The sequence below is a fragment of the Kryptolebias marmoratus genome, linkage group LG15 (genome assembly GCF_001649575.2).
Source record: "Kryptolebias marmoratus isolate JLee-2015 linkage group LG15, ASM164957v2, whole genome shotgun sequence".
NCBI classification, from domain to species: Eukaryota; Metazoa; Chordata; class Actinopteri; order Cyprinodontiformes; family Rivulidae; genus Kryptolebias; species Kryptolebias marmoratus.
The window spans coordinates 18836739-18857884 of NC_051444.1; the positions used below are offsets into that span (position 1 = coordinate 18836739).

At 42.0% G+C, this 21146-nt stretch overlaps 2 protein-coding genes across 2 annotated transcripts in view; both read right to left on the bottom strand.

Annotated features, from left to right (window-relative positions):
• LOC108241614 (neuropilin and tolloid-like protein 2) overlaps positions 1 to 8817 on the bottom strand; it is a 20134-nt gene extending 11317 nt beyond the window's left edge. The window contains exons 1-5 of the mRNA XM_017425902.3: positions 8289 to 8817; positions 3118 to 3174; positions 2851 to 2994; positions 607 to 855; positions 30 to 77 (exon numbers count right to left, since the gene is read on the bottom strand). Coding sequence (XP_017281391.1) covers positions 30 to 77; positions 607 to 855; positions 2851 to 2994; positions 3118 to 3174; positions 8289 to 8298 — 508 coding nt within the window. The 5' untranslated portion in view covers positions 8299 to 8817. The remainder of the gene's footprint in view (positions 1 to 29; positions 78 to 606; positions 856 to 2850; positions 2995 to 3117; positions 3175 to 8288) is intronic.
• Positions 8818 to 9746: 929 nt separating this feature from the next.
• Positions 9747 to 21146, bottom strand: part of itfg1 (integrin alpha FG-GAP repeat containing 1) — a 130166-nt gene continuing 118766 nt past the window's right edge. The window contains exons 16-18 of the mRNA XM_017425854.3: positions 20859 to 20941; positions 19176 to 19293; positions 9747 to 10875 (exon numbers count right to left, since the gene is read on the bottom strand). Of these exons, the coding sequence (XP_017281343.1) occupies positions 10816 to 10875; positions 19176 to 19293; positions 20859 to 20941 (261 nt within the window). The 3' untranslated portion in view covers positions 9747 to 10815. The remainder of the gene's footprint in view (positions 10876 to 19175; positions 19294 to 20858; positions 20942 to 21146) is intronic.

Sequence of the window (21146 nt, forward strand, 5' to 3'; positions counted from 1 at the left end):
CCCCCCAAAAAAAATACTGAGGATCATACCTGGGATTGGATTCAGCAGTCCGCCCACGTGCAGATGGAAATCGGGGTCTGAAATGATCAAATATGGGAGGCACATTACTCTCAAACCACAGAGCAGAAATAGGTAAGCAGAAAACACAAGATAAGATCCTATTAAGCTTGGCCAGATAAAACAGAGAGAGGTTTCTTTATCTGTCGCCTGATGGGAGACACTGATTTCTAGGCACATCGGGTTCAGATTTAAAAGGTTCTCAACTTGAATTTATCCTTGTAACACTGAAGAAGCACAGGATGGACTCTAATTATATTTGGAAAAAGGGACAACTTTTAAAGAACCCGTGGACGCTGACAAGATTATGACAAAACAATCTTTGTAAAGATCCTAATCTCTGTAACAGACTGGATTTTGCTTCATATTTTGGGGGCTAATCAGATCCAGTCTTTCACACATCTCCCTCGACACCTTTGATGTGTACAGAACTGATCTCTCTCTCTCTCTCTCTCTCTCTCTCTCTCTCTCTCTCTCTCTCTCTCTCTCTCTCTCTCTCTCTCTCTCTCTCACTTCGAGGGGGTTCTGTGATGTGACGTCTCCATTCACCTGCGATGAAGGTGTACTTGATGCGGAAGCCGAGGCCTTCCAGCTCCTCGTCGCTGGTGAACTTGATCCACATGAAGCGCCCCGTGGATGTAACGAGGCCCGGATTCTTTCCGCCGCAGAAGCGGTCGATAAGTGGCGAGAACCCAAACGGCCCATCGCGTATTTCGATGTGATCAAAGCGACACTCGAATGATGGCTCGATGTAGTAATTCTTATCAAAAGCCAGCTGAATCCTTTGTCTGGGGAGAGCTTTGGCAAATAAGGGAGGGGAAGGAAACAAAGGAAGAAAATCCATGAAAGGAAAATGATCATTGCTGCTTTTTGCAGGACAAAGATAATCTAGATGGTGTTTTGAAGTCAGACATGAGTTTGAAGCTGAGTGTTTCGTGCTGATGTGTCCAGCTACACAATACACTTTTCAAAAAGAGGGCTCAGACCCCGGAGCAGGGTGAACGTGTGAGTCACGCTCTGTTCATACAGGGAATAGTCCAGGTTTTATGAATTTGTCCGTGTGAATTATCACTCATATATATATAACTTTTACTTTTCTTTCCGGCGTACTCAGATAAAGCTGTGCATTTATGAAAAGAGCCACAAGGCTGAAGCCCTAATTGGCATCACAGCTGAAGAGCAGCAGTGAGTTTAACAGCTTTATGGTAAAAATCTGTTTTCTGTCTCTCCACAAGCTGCACGATCAAAGATTTTTAACATCTTCTTTCATACAATACTTCCTTGCGCACACTACGAGCACTTCTCTAACAATGCCAGAAGCTGTTTGCGTTAGATTACACAAGCGCAGCTACAAAAAGGAGCGGTGCTACACGTGCACGGGCCGACATCTCCCTGCCGCCGTCTCCGCTGCTGAATCTAGACCCCCGAACTCACAGCTTAATCTGAAGTTCACTGGATCATTTGTCAAGCAAACCCACATGTCCATGTACCCAATGGACAATTGATGTCAGGTGAATCATACTCAATAAAGACGTTGAGGGTTAAGGTGGAGGGGCTTCGAATCGAGTCAGCCTTGGAGAGGCAACGCATGTCCAAAATGAGAATAAAGGTTTGATGTCAAGAAGTGTGTGTGTGTTTGTGTGACTGCACTAAAATGACTGAAATTATTTTTCTTTTGTGTCTTGCATTTGAATTTGACCCGCTGTATTCTGCTTCACTGAACAGCTTGTATTGCCTGCACTTCCTACTATGCGTGTGCTCATTCTCTGGAGAGTTAGATCTCCATTTCTCTTTTCTGTGTAACACACACACACACACACATCCACACACAACCCAGCTTGGTACAGAAAGAGCTGACTACATAATCACTCAATCTATTTAGCTGATGAACTTGGGGACATGACACAATCAATGAGCCTCGCTAACCACAAATTATGATTACAAAGCTATCTGATGAGCTCCTACAGTAAAATGTGAGCGTCTCTCTCTGTCTCTGTGTGATGCAGAATAAAAGGCTCAACACCGGAGATGATGGGATGTGAACGCGACTGAGGCCATTCACGACCAAATGGCAGCAAATAACAGGTTCTATCCGCGGTGCACCACTGCACTTGCGCACCCCCGGAAGGCTGCTTGTGTTAGAGTGGCAGCTTTTCAATCAACAACAGGTTTGGACCCGGTTTGTCCACAGGTGGAGCACTCGAGCCATGTGTGAAATTCATTCCCTGCTACGCACGAGAAGCCCCACCAAGCACACGCCTCATCTGCATGAAAAGCTGTGCTTTAGCATCACGGACAAACAGTTCATCAATTCAGAAAACACATCAGCCAGACCTCATCTCCTATAGCTGCTAATGATGCTTTCCATTATGTTTCCCGTGCAGCAGGCTCCAAATTACTGACGGATGTTTTGTTTCTGGTAAGCACTAATGCTGACATGGATGCTTACAGTTTAGGCACGAGCCACCGAAAACCCAGTTCTGTGGAACATTCTCTTCAGCAGCCGAACCTTTTGGCACAGAGCGCTAATAGAGACGAACAGAGCAGGTTTTGATGATGCAAGGATAGTCCCGCAATGGCCCCGCTCTGTATCATTTTCAAAGTGCTTCATCTGTGCCGTAAAACAAACTCAGGATGGCTCATTAGGAGAATGTCATGCTGAGTGCCCATCGGCGGCGGGAAAGGTAATCAGATGCAGGTGAGGAGGTATGAAGTGATGTCAGTCAGTCTGAGCTCGTTCACTAAAACAGGTCGTCTGTGTCCAGCGAGGAGGAAGGTGCTGGAAAGTTTTACCTTCCAGGATGTAAACGCACTCCTTGTTGGGCGGGTAAGTGTTGGGGTAGTTTGGCGACATGAACACCCCGCCATTGATGTTGCGCACCCACGTGCCGCAGTCGTTCTGGTTAGGTTTCTGACCGCCAGGATCGCCCGGAGAATCTGAGAGCCGAGAGAGAGAGGGGGGACAGACGGGGGGTCAGCGAGGGGAATGATTGGACGGCAGGGAGAGTAACAGACGGCTCGTCTTCTGGTGAGACTGAAGGTTGTCGTGACTCGTCTCACCTTTGGTTCTCTGTGCCAGAGCGAAACCCTCTTCTATGAGAAAGAAGAATATCCACGCTGCGGAACAGACACATCACACATTAGTCTTAGGTGACACAATCATGCATTAATATCTGCTGGGTCATCAGGAGTAAGATGAAATCACCGAACAGCCCCGGGATAAGCTGCCGTATTGATCTGACCGGGCTCTGACGAATAGCAGGCAAAAAGTAAATCAATATAATTTTTAAATCCATCTGGGATTAAATTGTTTAAACTAAAACTGGAGCAGTTCTGGGAGATAAATGATTATAATAAAAAGCTACATATCAAGCAGAAGCTGTCCCTGTAATGCCTATATATGCACAGGTTACAATCAGACAACCATCAACATAATGTAATAAGACAAGACAGTGGAAGATGGTTACTTATTGTGTTATTATCAGACATGCAGCATAAGATCCTGTGTATTTACATTTCAAACTCTAAGCTCAAGCATAGCACCAATATTGAGCTTTTTTCCATTCCTTTTTTGAGACAAAACATCTTTGAATGCTCTTTTTTCCCTTTTGGCCCTGTGTCACAGGACTTCTCTTACTAAAAGTGTCGATCTTCTCCCCCATTGATTATTCTAACACTTATTTGCCACATAAAATGGCTGACAACAGGCAAAGAAAATGTTGGAAACTAGTCTAGAAAAACCTGATCCAACACATCTGGGAACAAGGTGTTTGTCCAGCAAACAGCCAAAGTCAAAGAAAGAGCAGCAGATTTGGACCTGTGAGTAGCTGCTACAAAAACAAACCCAGTTAACAGACTGTGGAAATTGTTTCTGTCATTAGTTCCTTGCATCAGTTCAATAAGCCTAAAACTTGGTAAAATAACACAGCCATTCCGCTGGTAGTTCCACTAGCAGAGTTATGACATTAAAACTTAAAAAGAACAGTGAGGAAGGAGTTATTTTAACACCAATCTGCAGCCTCTTGGCACCTGAAGCCCAAAGAACCCACTAAAGGCATCCAGGCAGGCCGTGGCTGCAGACAATTCCTGAAATGTGGTGCACAGAGAATGTTATCTGCGCTGACGGTGAGCATGTTACAGCCTCTGACACTGTCCTGCTCCGATAAGCTGCTGGAGACTCCATCCCCACTGAGTCTGTAATAGGTTGGCCCGCTCACACTGAATCGGGGAGCGAGCGCGAGGCAGGCGCTCTGCCCACTGGCACCGAGGACGGAAGGGAGGCTGAGAGAGGCCATACAGAACGTGGGGGCTGGGGTCCACCGAGAACACAGCTGCACAGGGCGAGGCCTGAACGTTTCACCGAGCTCATTTTGAAACGCACACATCCTCCACGGCCCCCCCGGGCTCCAGGATCCTCATTAACTCTATCTCCATTATCTTGCAACGAAGTGTCGTAGGTGGGAGTATGAGGCACCGCAGGCACGTTGTCAGAGCGGACCACCCGGATGGCAGAGCTAAATAACAGAATGGATCTGGAACTCCTCCGTTTTATTTATTTACGGCCTTATTTAGGCTTTGTCAGCAGAACTCAGAAACACTGCTGTTGACCGTAATAAATGGGCATCTGGTTGAAAATACCAACAGAAAAACTGTAACCGGCAGAGATGATTTACCTGTAGATCTAAGAAACCCTGAGCTGAAATGTGTCTCAAGCTCATAAGTAGTCAAAATTTGCATAAAAATAAGATATTTTACAATATAAATAAGTTGCAGACACAGCAACTTCAAAAGAGCAACTTGCTTATGTGTAAAAACTGAGTAATGGATGACATTTTTATCATTCGCTTCCAAAAGTCAAAGGAAAGGAGGGCGATAATGTTTAATTTGCCAATGTGGCTGTCTGTTAGCAAAATATCTCATGAACCACTTGACAAATTTTGTTAAGAAACATGCAGAAAGCAATCACTGGACCTACATCTACAACCGATAAACTTTTGGAGTCAACCGGATGCAAGATGGCTGCTGCAGCTAACTGTACTTGAAAAGCACAAAAATGACTACAGCTCTGTACGTTTTACAGACATTGAGCTAAAAATGGACGTAGTCCTAGCTGAGAGTTGTCCACAACACATACTCTGAGTGTGAGATTGTGCGTAACGTTATTCTTCAAGGTTTGACCAAAACTGCTGAAACTCTGACGCTCCTCGACGTTATAGATGATCTTAGTCTGCTGGGTGATATGCATCCCTTCAAGGAAGGCCAGGCTTTTAATTTGAAGGTTTAAAGACTGAGAGAATCATCCCGACACGGACGTTCTGGCCTTTGTTGATTGTAAGATAAATAAATGAACTAATAATAATGATAAAAAAAGATAAGAGGAAAAATGACTGCGGGTTCAATCCTGCTATTCTAGGTCACGTCGCTTCGTTTCTACATCACTTCTCACAAAGGCTAACACACCAAATTCGAAGCAGAGAAAAAGGCCATCTGTCACACAGAGCTGAAATCAGCAGCAGAGACTCACCACATCTTTAGCGAGGTGACTCAGGCAGGGTGACCACAACAAGGCCAGTGTCAGAGACAATAATATGCGCCCAAAGAGTCTATTTATCGCCAACGTTCTTCAGAACGAGGCCTCGCTTAGCTGTCAAAACAACCCGAGTTCCCCCCCAAAAAACTGGAAAGCTGCTTTCTTTGAAAATCTGCGATTGCGTCACGTGGATTTGGCAGACTTGTCAGGCGTTTGCTCACGCCGCTGCTTTGAGCTCATCTCAGGGGTTTTCTGACTGGACTTGGATCTGGAGTCTGGAGAGGCACGCTTGGAGAGAAACTCCTGTCCCGGGGATCTGTTCGAAAAATAATTGTCGCCCGGTGCCTGCAGGCGCGTTTGTCCTGTTCGTTTTGTCTTAGCTGCCAGGATCAGGCTGATTCAACATGGCCGCCACGTCCAACTGTCCTTAAAAACCACAAACATGTCTGTAACTCAGTCAGTTTTACAGATGTTGAGCTGAAATTTGGCGTGTTAGGAGCTGAGAGCCAATCACAAGCCGTACTTCAGTGCACACGACCTTTGTTTTAAACTTTAGCAGGAACTGTAGGGAGTCAACCCTGTCTGTTAGCAAAATATCCCATCAACCACTGGATGGATTCTAATGAGACTTTCAGAATGCAATGACTGAACGTACATTTACAATTTATTAAGATTTGGAGGAAATCCAGTTTCAGATTGCCACCACAGCAAATGGACATAAGCCAAGACAGGAGTAGCTACAACTCAGTCAGTTTTAAGGATACGGAGCTAAAACTCTACGAGGTAGTAGCTGAGAGTCACTCAGAACACCTGCTCTGAGGGTGAGGGTGACACTTTCAAGGTTTGACCAAAACCAGATGTAACTCGTAGATGTGAGACGAGCCGAGTATGGAAGGTGGCGGGTGACGCACATTCCTCCGAGGACTTTTAATTTGCGACCTGGCATCTTTACAGCCAAAGTATCCACTTAGTGTATGGTCAACTGTGTCCGTAAAGGAGTGTGTGATCAGAAACAAATAAAAAGCCAGGAGTTATTGGTGTCAGGAGGCGCTGAGCGGGCACAGCTCTCCATCAGCAGCAGCATCGGGGTTGCTGACACCAGGCAGGTTGCCTCAGTGGATTCACGCTGGTGATGCCAGATTGTGAGCCTATCATCTGCAGCCTCAGCACAAATGAAGATTCATCAGACAATTTTTTTTCATTCTTCTTCCTGGTCTTTTTTTTGTGCTCCAGTCCTTAAAAAGTCATTTTTTCTTTTCTTTGTGAGCCCACACCTGCTGCAGCTTCACAGCTCCAACCTGACAGGGTTCTCAGCTGCTGGAGTCCCCCCCTCCACCTCCACCCCCACCCCCCAAAATCAGTCCGAGCCCGGGAGAACGTGTCGAGCATTCTGAGGCGCTCCTCTCTCCTCTCCACAGCTGCAGAGGCTGAACCATCGCAGCTCCTTTACAGTCACTGAAACCTCACTTGTTCTTTTTTCCCCCTGAAGCTTTAGAAGAGCAAGAGACACCACACACACACACCACCCTCCCCGACCCTTTAATCAGCAGGTTGTCGCTGATTAGCTGATCTGTAACTGTTCGGCTGGAGATTTGAAAACTAAACCCCGACTGTTTAAAACACGCACACAGGAACGCGGCTCCGCGAGGTGGAGCTGATTAAACTCTCTGCTAATGAATTAGCCAATTAGCTAAAGCGGAATATCGCCCTCAATTCCGGAGTTTAATGACACGCGCACATATATTTAAAAAATAAAGGGGAAAAAAGTGGCTATTTACGCGCGAAATTAAAGCAGCTTTAGAAAGTGTCCCCCCCCGCCCCTTACCTACCTACAGCCCCATTCCCACTCAAAACCACCCCCCAAACCCAGGTGTGGCGCGAGACGAGAAAAAGAGGCTGGAGGTTGGGCGCGTGGCGCGGACGTCTTCCGGGTGTGACTGACTGTCATGTCACACCTGGAGCGTTTCCACTGCAACGGAGAGGGGGGTGAAGGGGGGTAAAAACACGGTCTCCCGCCCGGAGCCTGGAGGAGGAGGCGTGAAGTTTAACACTGAGAACCCAGAAAAGAAAAAAGGAGGCTTTCCTTTGAGGCGCTTTAAATGGCAGCATGTTTACCATAAAGATGACCCTCATCTGAGCAGATTATAGCGGCTCCCATACAGCTCCATGATGGTTTCTGTCTTATTCTTTTTTTTATTATTATTATTTCAAATAGTATTTGACCTTTGCTGTCAGCAGGATCATGACTCAGATTTGATTTAAGCAGTTTTTATTTTGGTTCATCAGCATCATACGGACTGAAATAGAACCTCTTCTAATTCTTTAAACGTACGAACCAGATCTCCAATTTGGGAGTTTTCTCCTCAGTTTTGCTTTTCTTTTAACCAACCAGACAGACAGATAAAGGCAAACAGTGAAGGACCTGTGTGTGTGTGTTTATGGCAGAAACCAGCAGGTGAATCCTGACCTCAGACGCCGATGTGACCAATAAAAACCAGATGATGCGTTCGCGGCAGATGAAATGGAAGCTGAATACTGTGTTTATAATAGACAGGAGCGCATTGGTGTCATTAGTTTTACTTTGACTGCTCGCAGAAATGCGCGTCACTGACGATCTGAGCATAAAATACAAGAGAAGGACAGAAAAGTAAAGCCATGACGCGCGGCGCACATTACAGGCGCAGCTCAGCGTTTAACTCACCTCTGTGCATTTCCTTTGTGTGTGTGTGAGTGTGTGTGTGAGAGAGAGAGTGGGATTCCAAAGCGCCTCTCTAAAAATGCCCTCCCATTATGTCCGCTGTAAACGGATCCACGAGGGGTTTTCTTTTCTTTTTGTCTTTCTTTCTCTAAATCCAACTTTTTAGCAGCAGCAGCGGTAAATCCATTGCGCAGAGCCGCGCCACTGGCGGCGATGAGCTCCGGTTCCGACGGTGATCCCGCCTCCGTTTGGCCGCTACAGACGCGCGCTGCCGAGAGCCGAGCCAGGCATGTTCACGCCGAGAGCCCAGCTCCCAGCCGGGGCACGCTGCCGAAAGAGGACATGTGGCGAGGCTGGGCAGATCCAGGAGCGGCTGGTGCGCACGGAGAGGCGGCTGTCCAAAAAAAGCGCAGGAGGATGGCTGGGTGGATGGATGGATGGATGGATGGAGGGAGGAGGAGGAAGAGGAGGAGAGACAGGCTCTACTCTCCGAACCACAGCTAAACTAAGGAGCTCTGCTGAACGAGGCTCATTTAAGCCTTGGGTGTTGCTTACATCAATCAGCGGCTTCGTCAAGTTACACACAAGCGAGGTGGTCACGCTTCCGGATCAGACTTTTATTTTTTAATAGACCCTCAAAAGTCTGCAAATGTCAATAGAGACGGAAGTAACAGAAAACGCATCTAATGTGCATTTTAGGAAATTATTTTAGACTAGTTAAAGAACCTATGGCACAGTCAAACAAACAAAGAATTAAGAGATTACATTTCTCCTCTTTTTTCTTAGTTATTAAACGTTGCAATTAACAGAAATTACATCAACAAATTAATTCATTATGATGAACTGAGAGAAAAATGTTTAAAGTCAAAATCCAGTTCTCTTAGTCTCCAAGCTGGATTTTGCGTTTGGATTTTTTTAAATTGCTTTTATTTTTAAAGGACTTCCGGTTTGGTTCTACTTTTTTCTTTGCAACTTACTACAGCTTGGAGCCTACTAACTTCTTCTTTCTCTCTCTCTCTCTCTCTCTCTCTCTCTCTCTCTCTCTCTCTCTCTCCGCATCAGCTGGGATGCTCCTGAAGGCGCCCAGCCTCTCTCTCTCCCACACACACACACCCTTACTTTCAGCTGCAGAGGCAGCAGGTTGGCTCTCACCAGGCATCGGGCTGCTTCCTGAAGTGTGGAGCCGGGGCCCCTGCACAGGGATGCTCCTAACGGCCTCCAGGGGTCCTTTGGAAAATTAAAGGCCATTTAATTTCACTGATGCTGAACTCATTACACATCTCCTCCACGGTGTTCCCGGCTGCAACATAAACAATATGCTCCTACTAAGCATCTTCAGGGGGAAGGTTTTTTTTTTTGCCAAAGTACTGCAGTTCTAGGACCTCCTGTGCAACAATTTTATTTTAATTAGAAGCTTCGAGGGCAGCGAAACACGCAGAAGACAGGAAGCAAATCGACATATTGACTTACGCAGAAGAAACATTTATTTTAATCACAGCCTCAAGTAAACACATTTAGATTAAACGTTCATTTGCAAGTTAAATCCACCACATAAAATAAATCACACACACACACACACACATACTCAGTGTTAAACATTAGGTTTAAAAAAAATGCAAACAACTTGAACAGACGTAAGGTCGTTTGGGGAAAATAAATATCCTGACAAGTCAGGGGCCTTAAAACAGAAAACTACACCTTGAATCACATTAAACTGTTTCATTCAGCAGGACAAACAAGTTTCAGAATTTCGGCTGAGCCTCGATGCAGCAGCTTTAGATATTTACAAGACCTTTTTGGCACTCCCTTGATGAGATCTGTGATACAATCAACTCGGGGGAAGATGACTTTGCACTCGGCTAATCTGAAGTTCAGCCATCATTTTTGGGGAGATTGGAAGCAGGAAAATGTTCCCCTGCATCAATACTGCATCAATAGCATGTTTCCACTTTATTTAAAAATTGCCTCCAGTTGCAGCTGCAGATGCAAGGCTCAGATTAATAACAGAGGATTCAGATCACTTTTAGTTCACAAAAAATGTCAGAAGTAAACAGAATGTAAAGACAGGAGACAGTAACACGTGTGCGTTTAAAGTTCAACGTGCCAAAGGTGCTTCAGATCCGGTGAAAATATTATAATAAGCAGCAGGATTTTCATGTTTGGTGTCAAATGTTTGATGTTTCAACAGGAGATCCTGTTATTTTGTCACCATTCTAATAAAACTAAAACTCATGCCGCTAATTAAAATCAGTCCAAAAGAAATCACTGCTTTAAACTTCTCAGGGAACTTCCAGGTCCTTGTTGAGTCTCCTGTTCTTCTAACACAGGAATAAATCAATCAGACGAAAAAAAAAAATTCACATTTCACTCATGGACCCCCCCAAAAAAACTAGTTCTGTGGCAGATAAGGATCAATTTATTGGCTTTTGGAATGAGTGAATGAAAAGTGTGTGACGAGAAGAAGAAGGTGTTTGATTGGCGAATGAAGCGAGGAGAGGAGGATGTGCTCCCATCATGCAGTTCTGCTCCCTCACATGGCATCAAAATGAAAACGGTGGGCTTCCTGCCTCTTCTCTCGGTCATCTGCTTTCTGAGGAACAGACACAAACACAGAAACAATCTTAGTTGGTTTTAAATGTACGTCTCTGAATAGCTGAAGTGGCGCACAGAACGGATGCTGATGTTCTGGACAAATTCTGCCACTGACAACAGACTGACAGCTGTTTAGGCAGGTGTAAATGAAACTAAAACTCGATCAAAACACCTTTTATAACAAACACTGTGACAAAATAGATGGTAATTCACACAGTAGTTTGAAACATGAATGATTCAACAACCTGTTTGGAGACTCGCACTGTGTCAAAGATACAAAAAAATAAAAAATCGGGGAGCTGTAAAATCTTACGAAAAACAAAATTTTCATCCATCCTCTGTACCAGTCCTACAGGGTTGGTGCTTATCTCCAACAGTGAGCAGGTCAGAGTTTGGGTACGCCTTGGACAGGTCACCAATCCATCTTTGGACCAATACTGAGACACGCTAGGAAACCATACACACTTCCACACACTTAAGACCAGTTTTAGAATCTCTAATTAACCTGGCATGGATGTTTTTTTACTGCAGGAGGAGAAAACCATCCATTTCTGTCTTATATCTATTTTTAATAAATCAAACACAAATTTAGCAAATGCACAAAATAATAAAAAAAGAGTGCCGATTTAAACTAATACAAGAAATTGAAAGTTTAGAGCAGTAAAATGTACAGAATGTGGTTCTCCATTGCGTTGCTGCATTCTTCAGAATGGGAGCCTGTTGATGTGTTTAACATGAACAGAAGCACAGATTCCACTGAACCATCACTGAGTCAGGCTTTAGGATTGTGAGTTCATAATAAACCAAGGAGGCATCTTTACCACAGAGCCTGAAGAATAAAGACCACGATTAAAAAAAAAGAAAAAAGAATTTCAGTTCTTCATCCTTCGAGCCACAGGTATGAGCTCAGGTCCAGAAAAGGCAGCAGTGCTTTTTGAATCTTGCGTGTTTGTGTTTTATGCATTTTATTTCAGAACTCTAGGTCACATTGTTGGATGCAGAGCTCAACTGTGGTGTTCAGAAAGTGTCATTGAGCCCGTGCAATTATTTTCAGGATGGAATTTAGTCTTTTTTCTTTTTCTTTTAACCAAAGTGCTGCCTGAAGGCCCAAAGTTCACAGCCATTCTGTTCTGATATTCAGCCTCATCTCTGGTGTATTGAGATTTCTCTGAGTTCTTTGAATCTTTTCTGATAAACTACAACAAATTATGTTTTGAAATTTCACACCATCAGTCAAAACCTAGGTCACACATTTCACACACAAGTTTGAAAGAGGTCGTCTGTCCACACCTGCAGCCTCTCTGAGATCCTTTTGAAATGTCGACAACATGTTAGAAACCTGAAGTCCGTTCTACCAGGTGATTTGTTCACCTAACCTGTTTAAATAGCAATTTTAAAACTCAACATGAGAAAAAAAAAGTGTCATAGTGTCTTTATATCTTAAACTTGTTTAAAATCTGAAGAATGTAAAAAAAAAAAACTGTGGAGCATTTGCAGTTTTATTTCACACAATGGTCAAACTTTGTTGGACAAATAATTTCACCTTTCATCCAAAACATCTTTGATATTGAAGAGAAGTCCATTTGCTTCTATTAAACCACTTGGGATTGCCATGTCATGGATAATGGAGAACACACACACACACACACACACACACACAGACAAGGGCTCACACATTCCTAACCTTTCACCTTTGGTGGTGGACAATAATAAAAATGTACTGTTTATTTACTGATGCATATGAAGTTGGTTTTATCTGACTACATGTTTGATCCTGTGTTTGTGAACAGGAGTACAGCTGGCGGTGACTGGTTACGTCTGACCTGCACTTCTGCAGTGCATTCTTTCATACATTTGACTCGTTAAACTCCAGTATTTTTTGTGAATTTGGCTGGGCCCTTCCTCTCAGCTGCTATTTGTGTCGATGTAAAAGTGATTGGCGTGGTCATATTGTGGACAGACTGTAGGTCTCCTTGAGGAATGGTGTAACATTTAATGATCAGTGAGCAACAGAAAAATGGGGAGAGTAAAAATAGCTGGAAACTGGATTTCCTCAGGAGAGTGATTTGGACTGTATCCCCCTGTTTTATTTACTGCAAAGGAGACTGTCATGGTGAGAAGTTGTGGCGCTATTGAACAGTCCATTAAAAGCAACTAAAGCAGAGCCCGTCTTCCTATCATCAACTGACCAACCATTGAAACCACAGAAACTGCAGACAGATGCAGCCTGACAGATTGGCTAACTAATATTTGTTCAACAAACTGACGCTGATCAGACACCTGAAATACGACTACAAATATTAAAGTTAAATAAAAACTATTCAGAATCTATGAACATTGTTTGAATGTCAACACTGATTACACTGTGTTATATCTAAACCTCAAGCTGAAATAAACTGAAAAGCCTGCAGTGTCATATTCTGACAAAGGCTTGTTTTTTAGCAGATAAAAATAAAATCAATAATAAACCCACTGATAGATTAGGTTGAGTAAATTCTATGCCTTTTATTAGTTCTTTGATAGTTTCTTCCAATAAGGCAGCAGGTTTTAACAGACTGACATGTTCATTTGAAACATCTTTATATATTTGTGAGAGATTTTGACTGTGTGCGCACTTAAGTAACTTTTGATTGACGTAATCCACAACAAGCTATATTTGAACGCAGATTTGCCACAGTCAGTCTTTCTGGGATCGAAAATCCAGTTTCAGGGATTTCTTTAGCCATCTGCAGAAAATGGACACTTTTTAACATAACAAAATCTCAATTTAGCCGTATCCTCGGTCTGAATGCCGTAAGTCAGAGTGCTGAAATCTCCCAGAAGCTTTGCCTCGATTTCACATTGTTGCTCAGAATAACAGTTATAAATTTGTTCTCCATCTTTTGCGGTGGATGGGGACAGCGGGGAGTCTTTTCACAGCCAGAGGGAACATTTGAAGCCGCCACCAACAACTTCAATGTGAGCATGTGAAAATTGCTTCAAGGATCACTTTTAAAAACGTGTGATCTCATTGTGCAATTTTGTACCAAGCTGGAGCCAATTTTACCCACATTGTGTCATTGGCAACTTCAACCACGACAACATGTTATAAGCTAATTACAGATTTTACATCTATTTTTTTCAGAAAATTGTGTTGTATTTAAGTAAATTAAAAGAAAATTAAATTTAAATTTAACTGCATGAACACCTGATTTTTGTACAATATTTGAGTTTTGTAAAACAGTTAATAAACGTAAAAAAAGGACAGATTTTGCATGGAGTTTACTTTAAATTTGAAAGCTTGTACAGCAGATTAGGGTGAGATTTGATGGACTTTAAAGTGGCCAGAATTTCAAGACAAAAACACAAAAGATTTTTTTTTTCGAAGTAGCTGAACACAAATACAAAACCAAGAATCTGGATCGTTTGGACAGATGACAATTATTCCAGATCAATGATGAACTGACAATGAAAGGAAAATGGGAATCAATTTAGAAGTGTTTGAATAAAATGAGTCTTTTTCCATTTTAAAACGTGGTCCAATAAATGGAAAGCAGCTCATATTTTTAGAAAAACAATGACAACCCCCCCCCAAAAAAAACAGCCAGAGAAGCTTTTTGAGACAAATATGCCCTCTCTGAGCATCAGTCCCCTTCAGATGTTGACTAATTTGTTGCATCCAAGAGATGGACAGCAACACGTTAACTCCATTTTTTATCCTGTCACTTTTGGTTTGTAATAAAGCCTTCATCTATCTTCAAAGAAGGCCCCGTCTCAAATTGATCGATGTCCTTTCGTTAATGGAAAATATCTTCAGGAGCAGATGGAGAGACGTCCTCAGCTATGGATGACCAACTCATTGGTCTGTGCTGCTTTAATTGACTATCCAGGGCATATCACTAAATCTTCAGCTCGAAGCTTGCATATTTATTAAGCAGCTTATTGATTTGTGTGCATCAAAAGATTTTATTGACAAAATGACAGGTTTGTGTTTGAGAGCAGGTCAAAAGCTGCGGGGTGGGATGCTGCAGACTGACAGGATTCAAATGTCAACTCATTAATTTCATCTTGTGAGATTAATAATATTCTACTTTCGATTTATACAGATATTTAAAAAAAAAAAAAAATTAAAATATGTGTGAGCACTGCAATGGACAGCTGAGAGGATTTTGTGTAAGAGTCCTTGTGGGTTGCAGTGGGGAGAACAGCACGCCTTTGCCCCCTCCTCTGCGCTCCTGCCCTCCATCTGACTGTTATTGGAAGAGCAAATACCAAAGGCAGCAGCTCAAACAGACAGAAATGCTAAATGTCAATCAGCTGGCTCACCCTGACCTTACTGGACGCCCCGTCGTCAGCGGGATGGAAGAAGATGAGATATGAGGCAGGATGTTAGCACGCGGTGTATATTATTCACCCCCGGTCTTGATTCCCAGGATGGAGCCGGAGGTCACACCACATTAGCCTGTCTGTCCTGATGTGTGCCTTCCAGTCATCAAGGCTATTTAAAATCAAACCGCTGTGTTTCTAAAAGGCGTGAATCTGAAACGAGCATTTGATCATAACCCTCCACAGACGCACGGCACCGGACTTCACGGGGGAACAACACTGCCGTTTTACATCAGCTTTTGAAGTCGAAAGCAGAAAAGATCATTTTGATTTATGGCAACAAAAGCCACAAGGCTGTATCCGGTGTTGATGAGTAATACTTCTCATGATCAAGGTTTCAAACCCCACTAAAGCCTTTTATCAGAATATATGACAACTACAGAACCTGAGTGCAAACCACTTTTGGCCACAAAATATTCAAACACCGACAATTTCTGCCATTTTAGGCAATTGTAAAACAGTAAGTTTACAGAGTTTTAACTGCAAATTGAGTTTTAGCTTAAAGTATTCACATAAAAACTTATGGAAGACTCAAGACTATAATTATTAGTCTCGAGCTGATTCAAAGTGTGACATTTGTGTTTAAAAGGTGTTACTGTAAACCTACAACATGAGGATAAAATTCTGTGAAACATGTCCTTCGGCTGCAAGAACAAAACGAGCGTTGAGGTGACAGAGGTAGGATGAGGAGCAGCTAAATTCTGTGAAGGAGACAAAGCACTGATGAGCACGATAAGACAAACAGGCCCGAGTGTTTACAGGAGACGACTATGATGGATGATTGCGGCATCCTTTTCATGTCTTAAAGAAAGATCTTTAGTGAAGAAAACTCCAGAAGAGATCATCATAACAAGAGGACTTGATGAGAGAAAATTCACCAGAAGATGCAAACTATTCATCTGCCTCAACAATTGAAAACCAGATTAGACTTCACTGTAAAAAAAAAAAGACATTAGTTTTGAAAATGAATGATTTAAGGAATGAAATAGCCTGTAAATGTTTCAGTTCTTTCCCTTCAAAAAACAAAATAAAATTAAAAACTGAACTCTTTGAAGGACAGTATATCCCCCACTGAATTTCCTGTCAGAGACTTGAACTAAGATCATCTTATGATGAGAATTGATGGACTTGTAGCTGTTTGGTCAAACCTGAAGAATAAAGTCATGCATGATCTCACATGTTGTAAGATCAAGCGCTCAGAGTACGTGTTGAGAATGACTCAGCTACAACCAAGGCAATTTTTAGCTCAATATCTGTACAAATGTCTGAGTTAAAGCCATTTATGTGTTTTTTAGGGTCAGTTGGCTGTGGCGGCCATCTTAAATTGGGTTGACTGCAATGTTTAATCACTTATAGACGTTCTCTCAGTGATTATGTTCTGAGTCTCATTCAAATCTGCTTGCTTTTTGCTTTTTGGGAGCGGGTGATAAAAACCAAGGTTGACTGATTACTTTGTAATTATAGATCACCTGAATGCAGAACACATGTGTGTCCGTCTTTAAAGAAACTCAGGAGCTGCTGATTGACAAACCACATGAAACTAAACAAAATACTTCACAATATGATTTCAAAATCATCTTATTCATCTAGAAAATAAAAAAGTGTTACTTGTCACAGGGCAGGCATCAGCTCTACCATTTCCCTGCAGCATCTCTTCAACTGTGTCAGCAACTCTGGATCTTGTGGTGTCATTTTGAGTCTTATAAACATTTTCAAAGGTTCAATGTGCCACTTCCGTGGGCAAAGTACTGCTGCATTAAGCCTTCTCAAATATAAAAATCACATTTAGACAAAACGTCTTCGTGAGCAACAAAATAAAAGTCAGAAAAGCTGTCCAACCAGGGTGTGAAGCCAGTCAGGTTGATTCAATAAAATAAAAATAATAGAGGAAAAGCAAAGAGAACTAAATGTTTGTCTTGGTTCAGACAAAAAGGTGTGAAGACAGCATGAAATTAAACTGTACCGGACTGGAAAAAAACCCTAAAAAGTATGGACATAATTTGGAAGCGGTGATCTGAATCACACATCACTCCTCTGTAAGATGACAAACGTTGAAGTGTAGAAATAAACTGTCTGCTCAGACTCAGTTGAATGAAACCCTAAATATACTGCAAAAACAACCTGCTTTGAATAAAACAGCTAAATGTTTTGGAGTCGAGCACCTAAAGTTAATCTCAGAACTTGTTTCACTCGAAGAACTAAATGTAAGACGACGAAGTGAATAATCCGGCAAAGAATCACATGCAGTAGGTTAAACCCCACAGGAACCATGGCTTCCAGACAACACACAGTCGCTGCCTGCCGAGAATCAAAAAAGTATCAAAAATAAACATTTTATTTAAGGGTTTATTGATTTTTTAACAGTAAAATGTGAGCTCTTGAAAATAGAGCACTGAAGGTAAAAAGGCTGATTCAGAAGTGCTCCACAAAACAAAAAAATATGACAAACCTGTCACTGTGGAAGGATTTGTACACGTAAATAATAATACTTGCATAAAAACAAAACAGCCAAGAACAGTTCTGTTGAATGAATTGTATTTATTTGAATCTCAGCTTTCTAAAAAGCTGATAATTCATTTATTAATCATAAGTAGAATCAAACAAAATGTGGATGTATGGTCAATGTTTAATGTGTCCCAAAGTTTGTTTTAGTGTTTAGTTGTAAAATAAAGGTTATGTCAAAAAGCTCCTTATGCCATAAATGCTCAAATTAAATATGGTTACTATTAACAAAAGTATCTGAAGGTACTATTAGTACAGAATATAATGACCTGATCAGTGCGAATACAGATAAAAGTTTCTGAGTGCTTTAATATACAGCATGATGAAATAATCTAAAAGGCTTTTGTGGTAATAGGAAACAATCTGGAACTACGGCATACGGTAAACTAAAGAAATCAAAATGTTTTTTTTTTGTTTTTTGGACTTTTCAGCTTTTACATATCATTGTGACCAAGTGCTCCTTATTTACAGAGAGCCAGATCTGAATTAATAATCTAATCCCAGTCAACATTTTCTCTCCACTCCTCTCACCATCATCAGACAGTTCTCCCGTAACGCTCTCCTCCCCTCGCATATGTTCAGTCCTGTGTGTGGTTTACACAACTATGGCACCATTTTTTTTTTTTCAAAATTCAGCATCAGTTCAGATAAAGTTTATGCATGTGCCAACAGTCCTCCCAGAAAGAGGACAATCTGAGCTCTTCTGTGTGAGTAACCATGCTCACACGCCATCATGTGTGTAGATGTTAACACACACACACACACACACACACATTAAGCACACATGCGCTCACAGCAGATGGTTTAGCGAAGATGCCAGCGAGTTCCTGCTACACTCAGATCAGCAGACACCATTATAGCAGTGCTTGTAGATGAAAAAGAAACAACCCTGAACAACAACAACAAAATAAAAGTACATTGGCAAGAATGATGGTTAAACAGTCGTGTCCTTGTATTCTTGACCACTTCACGATGAGCTACATGTTTCTGTGACTGAACTGAGTGTGTGTGTGTGTGTTGCTGAAAACAACCAAGCCAGAAAGAGCTGAAGCACAAAACACATGAGAAAACATCCACAGACTCCCTAGAGGGCATATTTAGGCAGTAATGAGCAGCAGATCTACCATGCTGGAAGGACAGAAGAAGGCAATTACAGCTGAACGCCCTTCCAGGTTGTGGCCCGCAGAGATAGATGGATAGTGGAGGTGAAAGTGTGTGTGTGTGTGTGTGTGTGTGGCTTGGTGGGGAGGCTAGAGGACTACAGGACAGAGACAGTGAGACCCATCTGCTGCTGGTTGTGACCAATCTGCTCTCGCACACACATACAGACACACACATACAGACACACACACACATGAAGTAGTATAACAGGAAGAGACCACAATTAACTACACCACACCCCTTTGTGTGTGAGTGTGTCTGAATGCTGACCTTCTCTTTCCAGTGGAGGATGCCGATAATGACAAGGATAAAGACACACACTCCGATCAGCGCGATGGCGGTCAGCAGCACGCTGTTGCTAGGAGTGAGGTACAGCTTAGCACTCCAGCTACAGACAGAAAGAGCAAAAAAAACGTCAAAACAGAGATTAGTCATTTGTTGTTTTATGAATCACTGCACTTTTATTTTACAGAAACATCAGCAAAGACCGTGACCTTATCAAGTTCAAATAAATGACATACATTCTAGTTTGCTTTCTTGTGAAGCTGAATATGATGGCAACTTTGCTCCAAATTTCAAAAAACCTTCAAATTCAACCATTTTTATATTTTGAAATTGATCTCAAAGCCAGACAGTTTTCTTGAACTTAAATTTTATAAAACACATACATGGTTGTTTTGTATATTACAATATAAAAGAATAAACACTGAGCAATAAGACTTGCATTACAAAAAAAAGTTCTCAACTGCTGCAGTTTTTCTAAGTTGCCATTCATAATAGTTGCTCTTTATATGCATATCTAAAACATCATTTACCAGAACTTCAATAAAAAATGTTAAATATCAATGCAACAACAATAAATACATGTAATCAATGAAACACACGTCATGCAATGAAAGAATGTGCTCTTAGTTTTGAACCTATAGAGTCCAGTTTATTTGATTTAATCATCCTGACAGTTAAGCACAATGGTGTAAGTGTGATGATATGGGGCTGGATGAAAAATAAATTAGATCCAATTCGTCTTCCTTGATATTGCGCAACATTTCTATTTGGCTCGGCTATTTCCTGCTTCATTTACGGCTGCAGACAGTTTATCAGTGAATGAGGGAAGCACTATGTAAAACCTGGACGATGTTGAAAAAGATGCTCCACAAGTGTCGGTCATTAACTTTTTGCCTGTAATGTTTAAACTGTGCTCATAAATGTAATTTTTGTTGTAAACTGTGTCTGACTTTCTGCAACCTCACAGAACAAATGAGTGTATTAGTGTGAATGCTGCTGCAAAGATTATGTTCAAGACCACAGGAGAAGCTTCACTTTGACCAGTCAGGAGTCAACAGTGTTTCCACATCAGCTGATTGTATCTGCATGGCTCGCTTGGAATCTCAGCTGATATATGTAACATGTAATAATAATGCACAGTTTAGATTCTTTAAATAAAGACAAAGAATTGGCTATTCAACTCTAAACTTCTGTAACAGTCTAAAGACACCACTTGGTATCATTTGACAACAAAGTGGATACTTATGTGATATTTATGATTGTGTTTGTGGTGGCAATAAGTACCTAAATGGAGGAGGAAACATGTGAGTATGTGTTTGTCTGAGCCGAACAGCCATCTGGAGCTCCTCCTGGGGTTTGATAACAACATGTGAACAACACCACGATAACATGAGCACACACGCTGCGATGTGATCGTGTTTGCTCACTGGGCATTGTTTTCTTCTGATGCGCCGCAGTGACACAGCGTGCATCGCGCTGAAGTAACATCAACTTCAATACACAATTAAATGGTATCAGATGAGATGGGTAAAGACTCAAACTATGCCCGTAGCAACAAGCATCAACGCCGTCTCCGAGTAAATTGCAAGAAAACCCTGAAATGCGAGTACTTACGACCTCTCTGGTGTATATTTCAACTAGTCTAACTTCAGATGAGTATTTACGTACCTGCGGGGCTTATCGTGGGGGAAAGGAATGACAATCAGTTGTGAGTTGGGAATGATGGCTGTCCACTCCTGCTTCCTGATGTCCTGAAAACAAAAAACAAAATCACACGATGGGCAAGACTTGACAAAGGCAGATTTATTTGTTATTCATACAAAGACACACATGCTTTTAATAATATATGCTGCATCCTCTGAGACAGTCATGAGTTGCACGGTTTCTCACAGCTACTGCAGAGTCACTGTTTTCAGATGCGCATTTAAGACGCAGACAGCCTGCTACATAAAATAT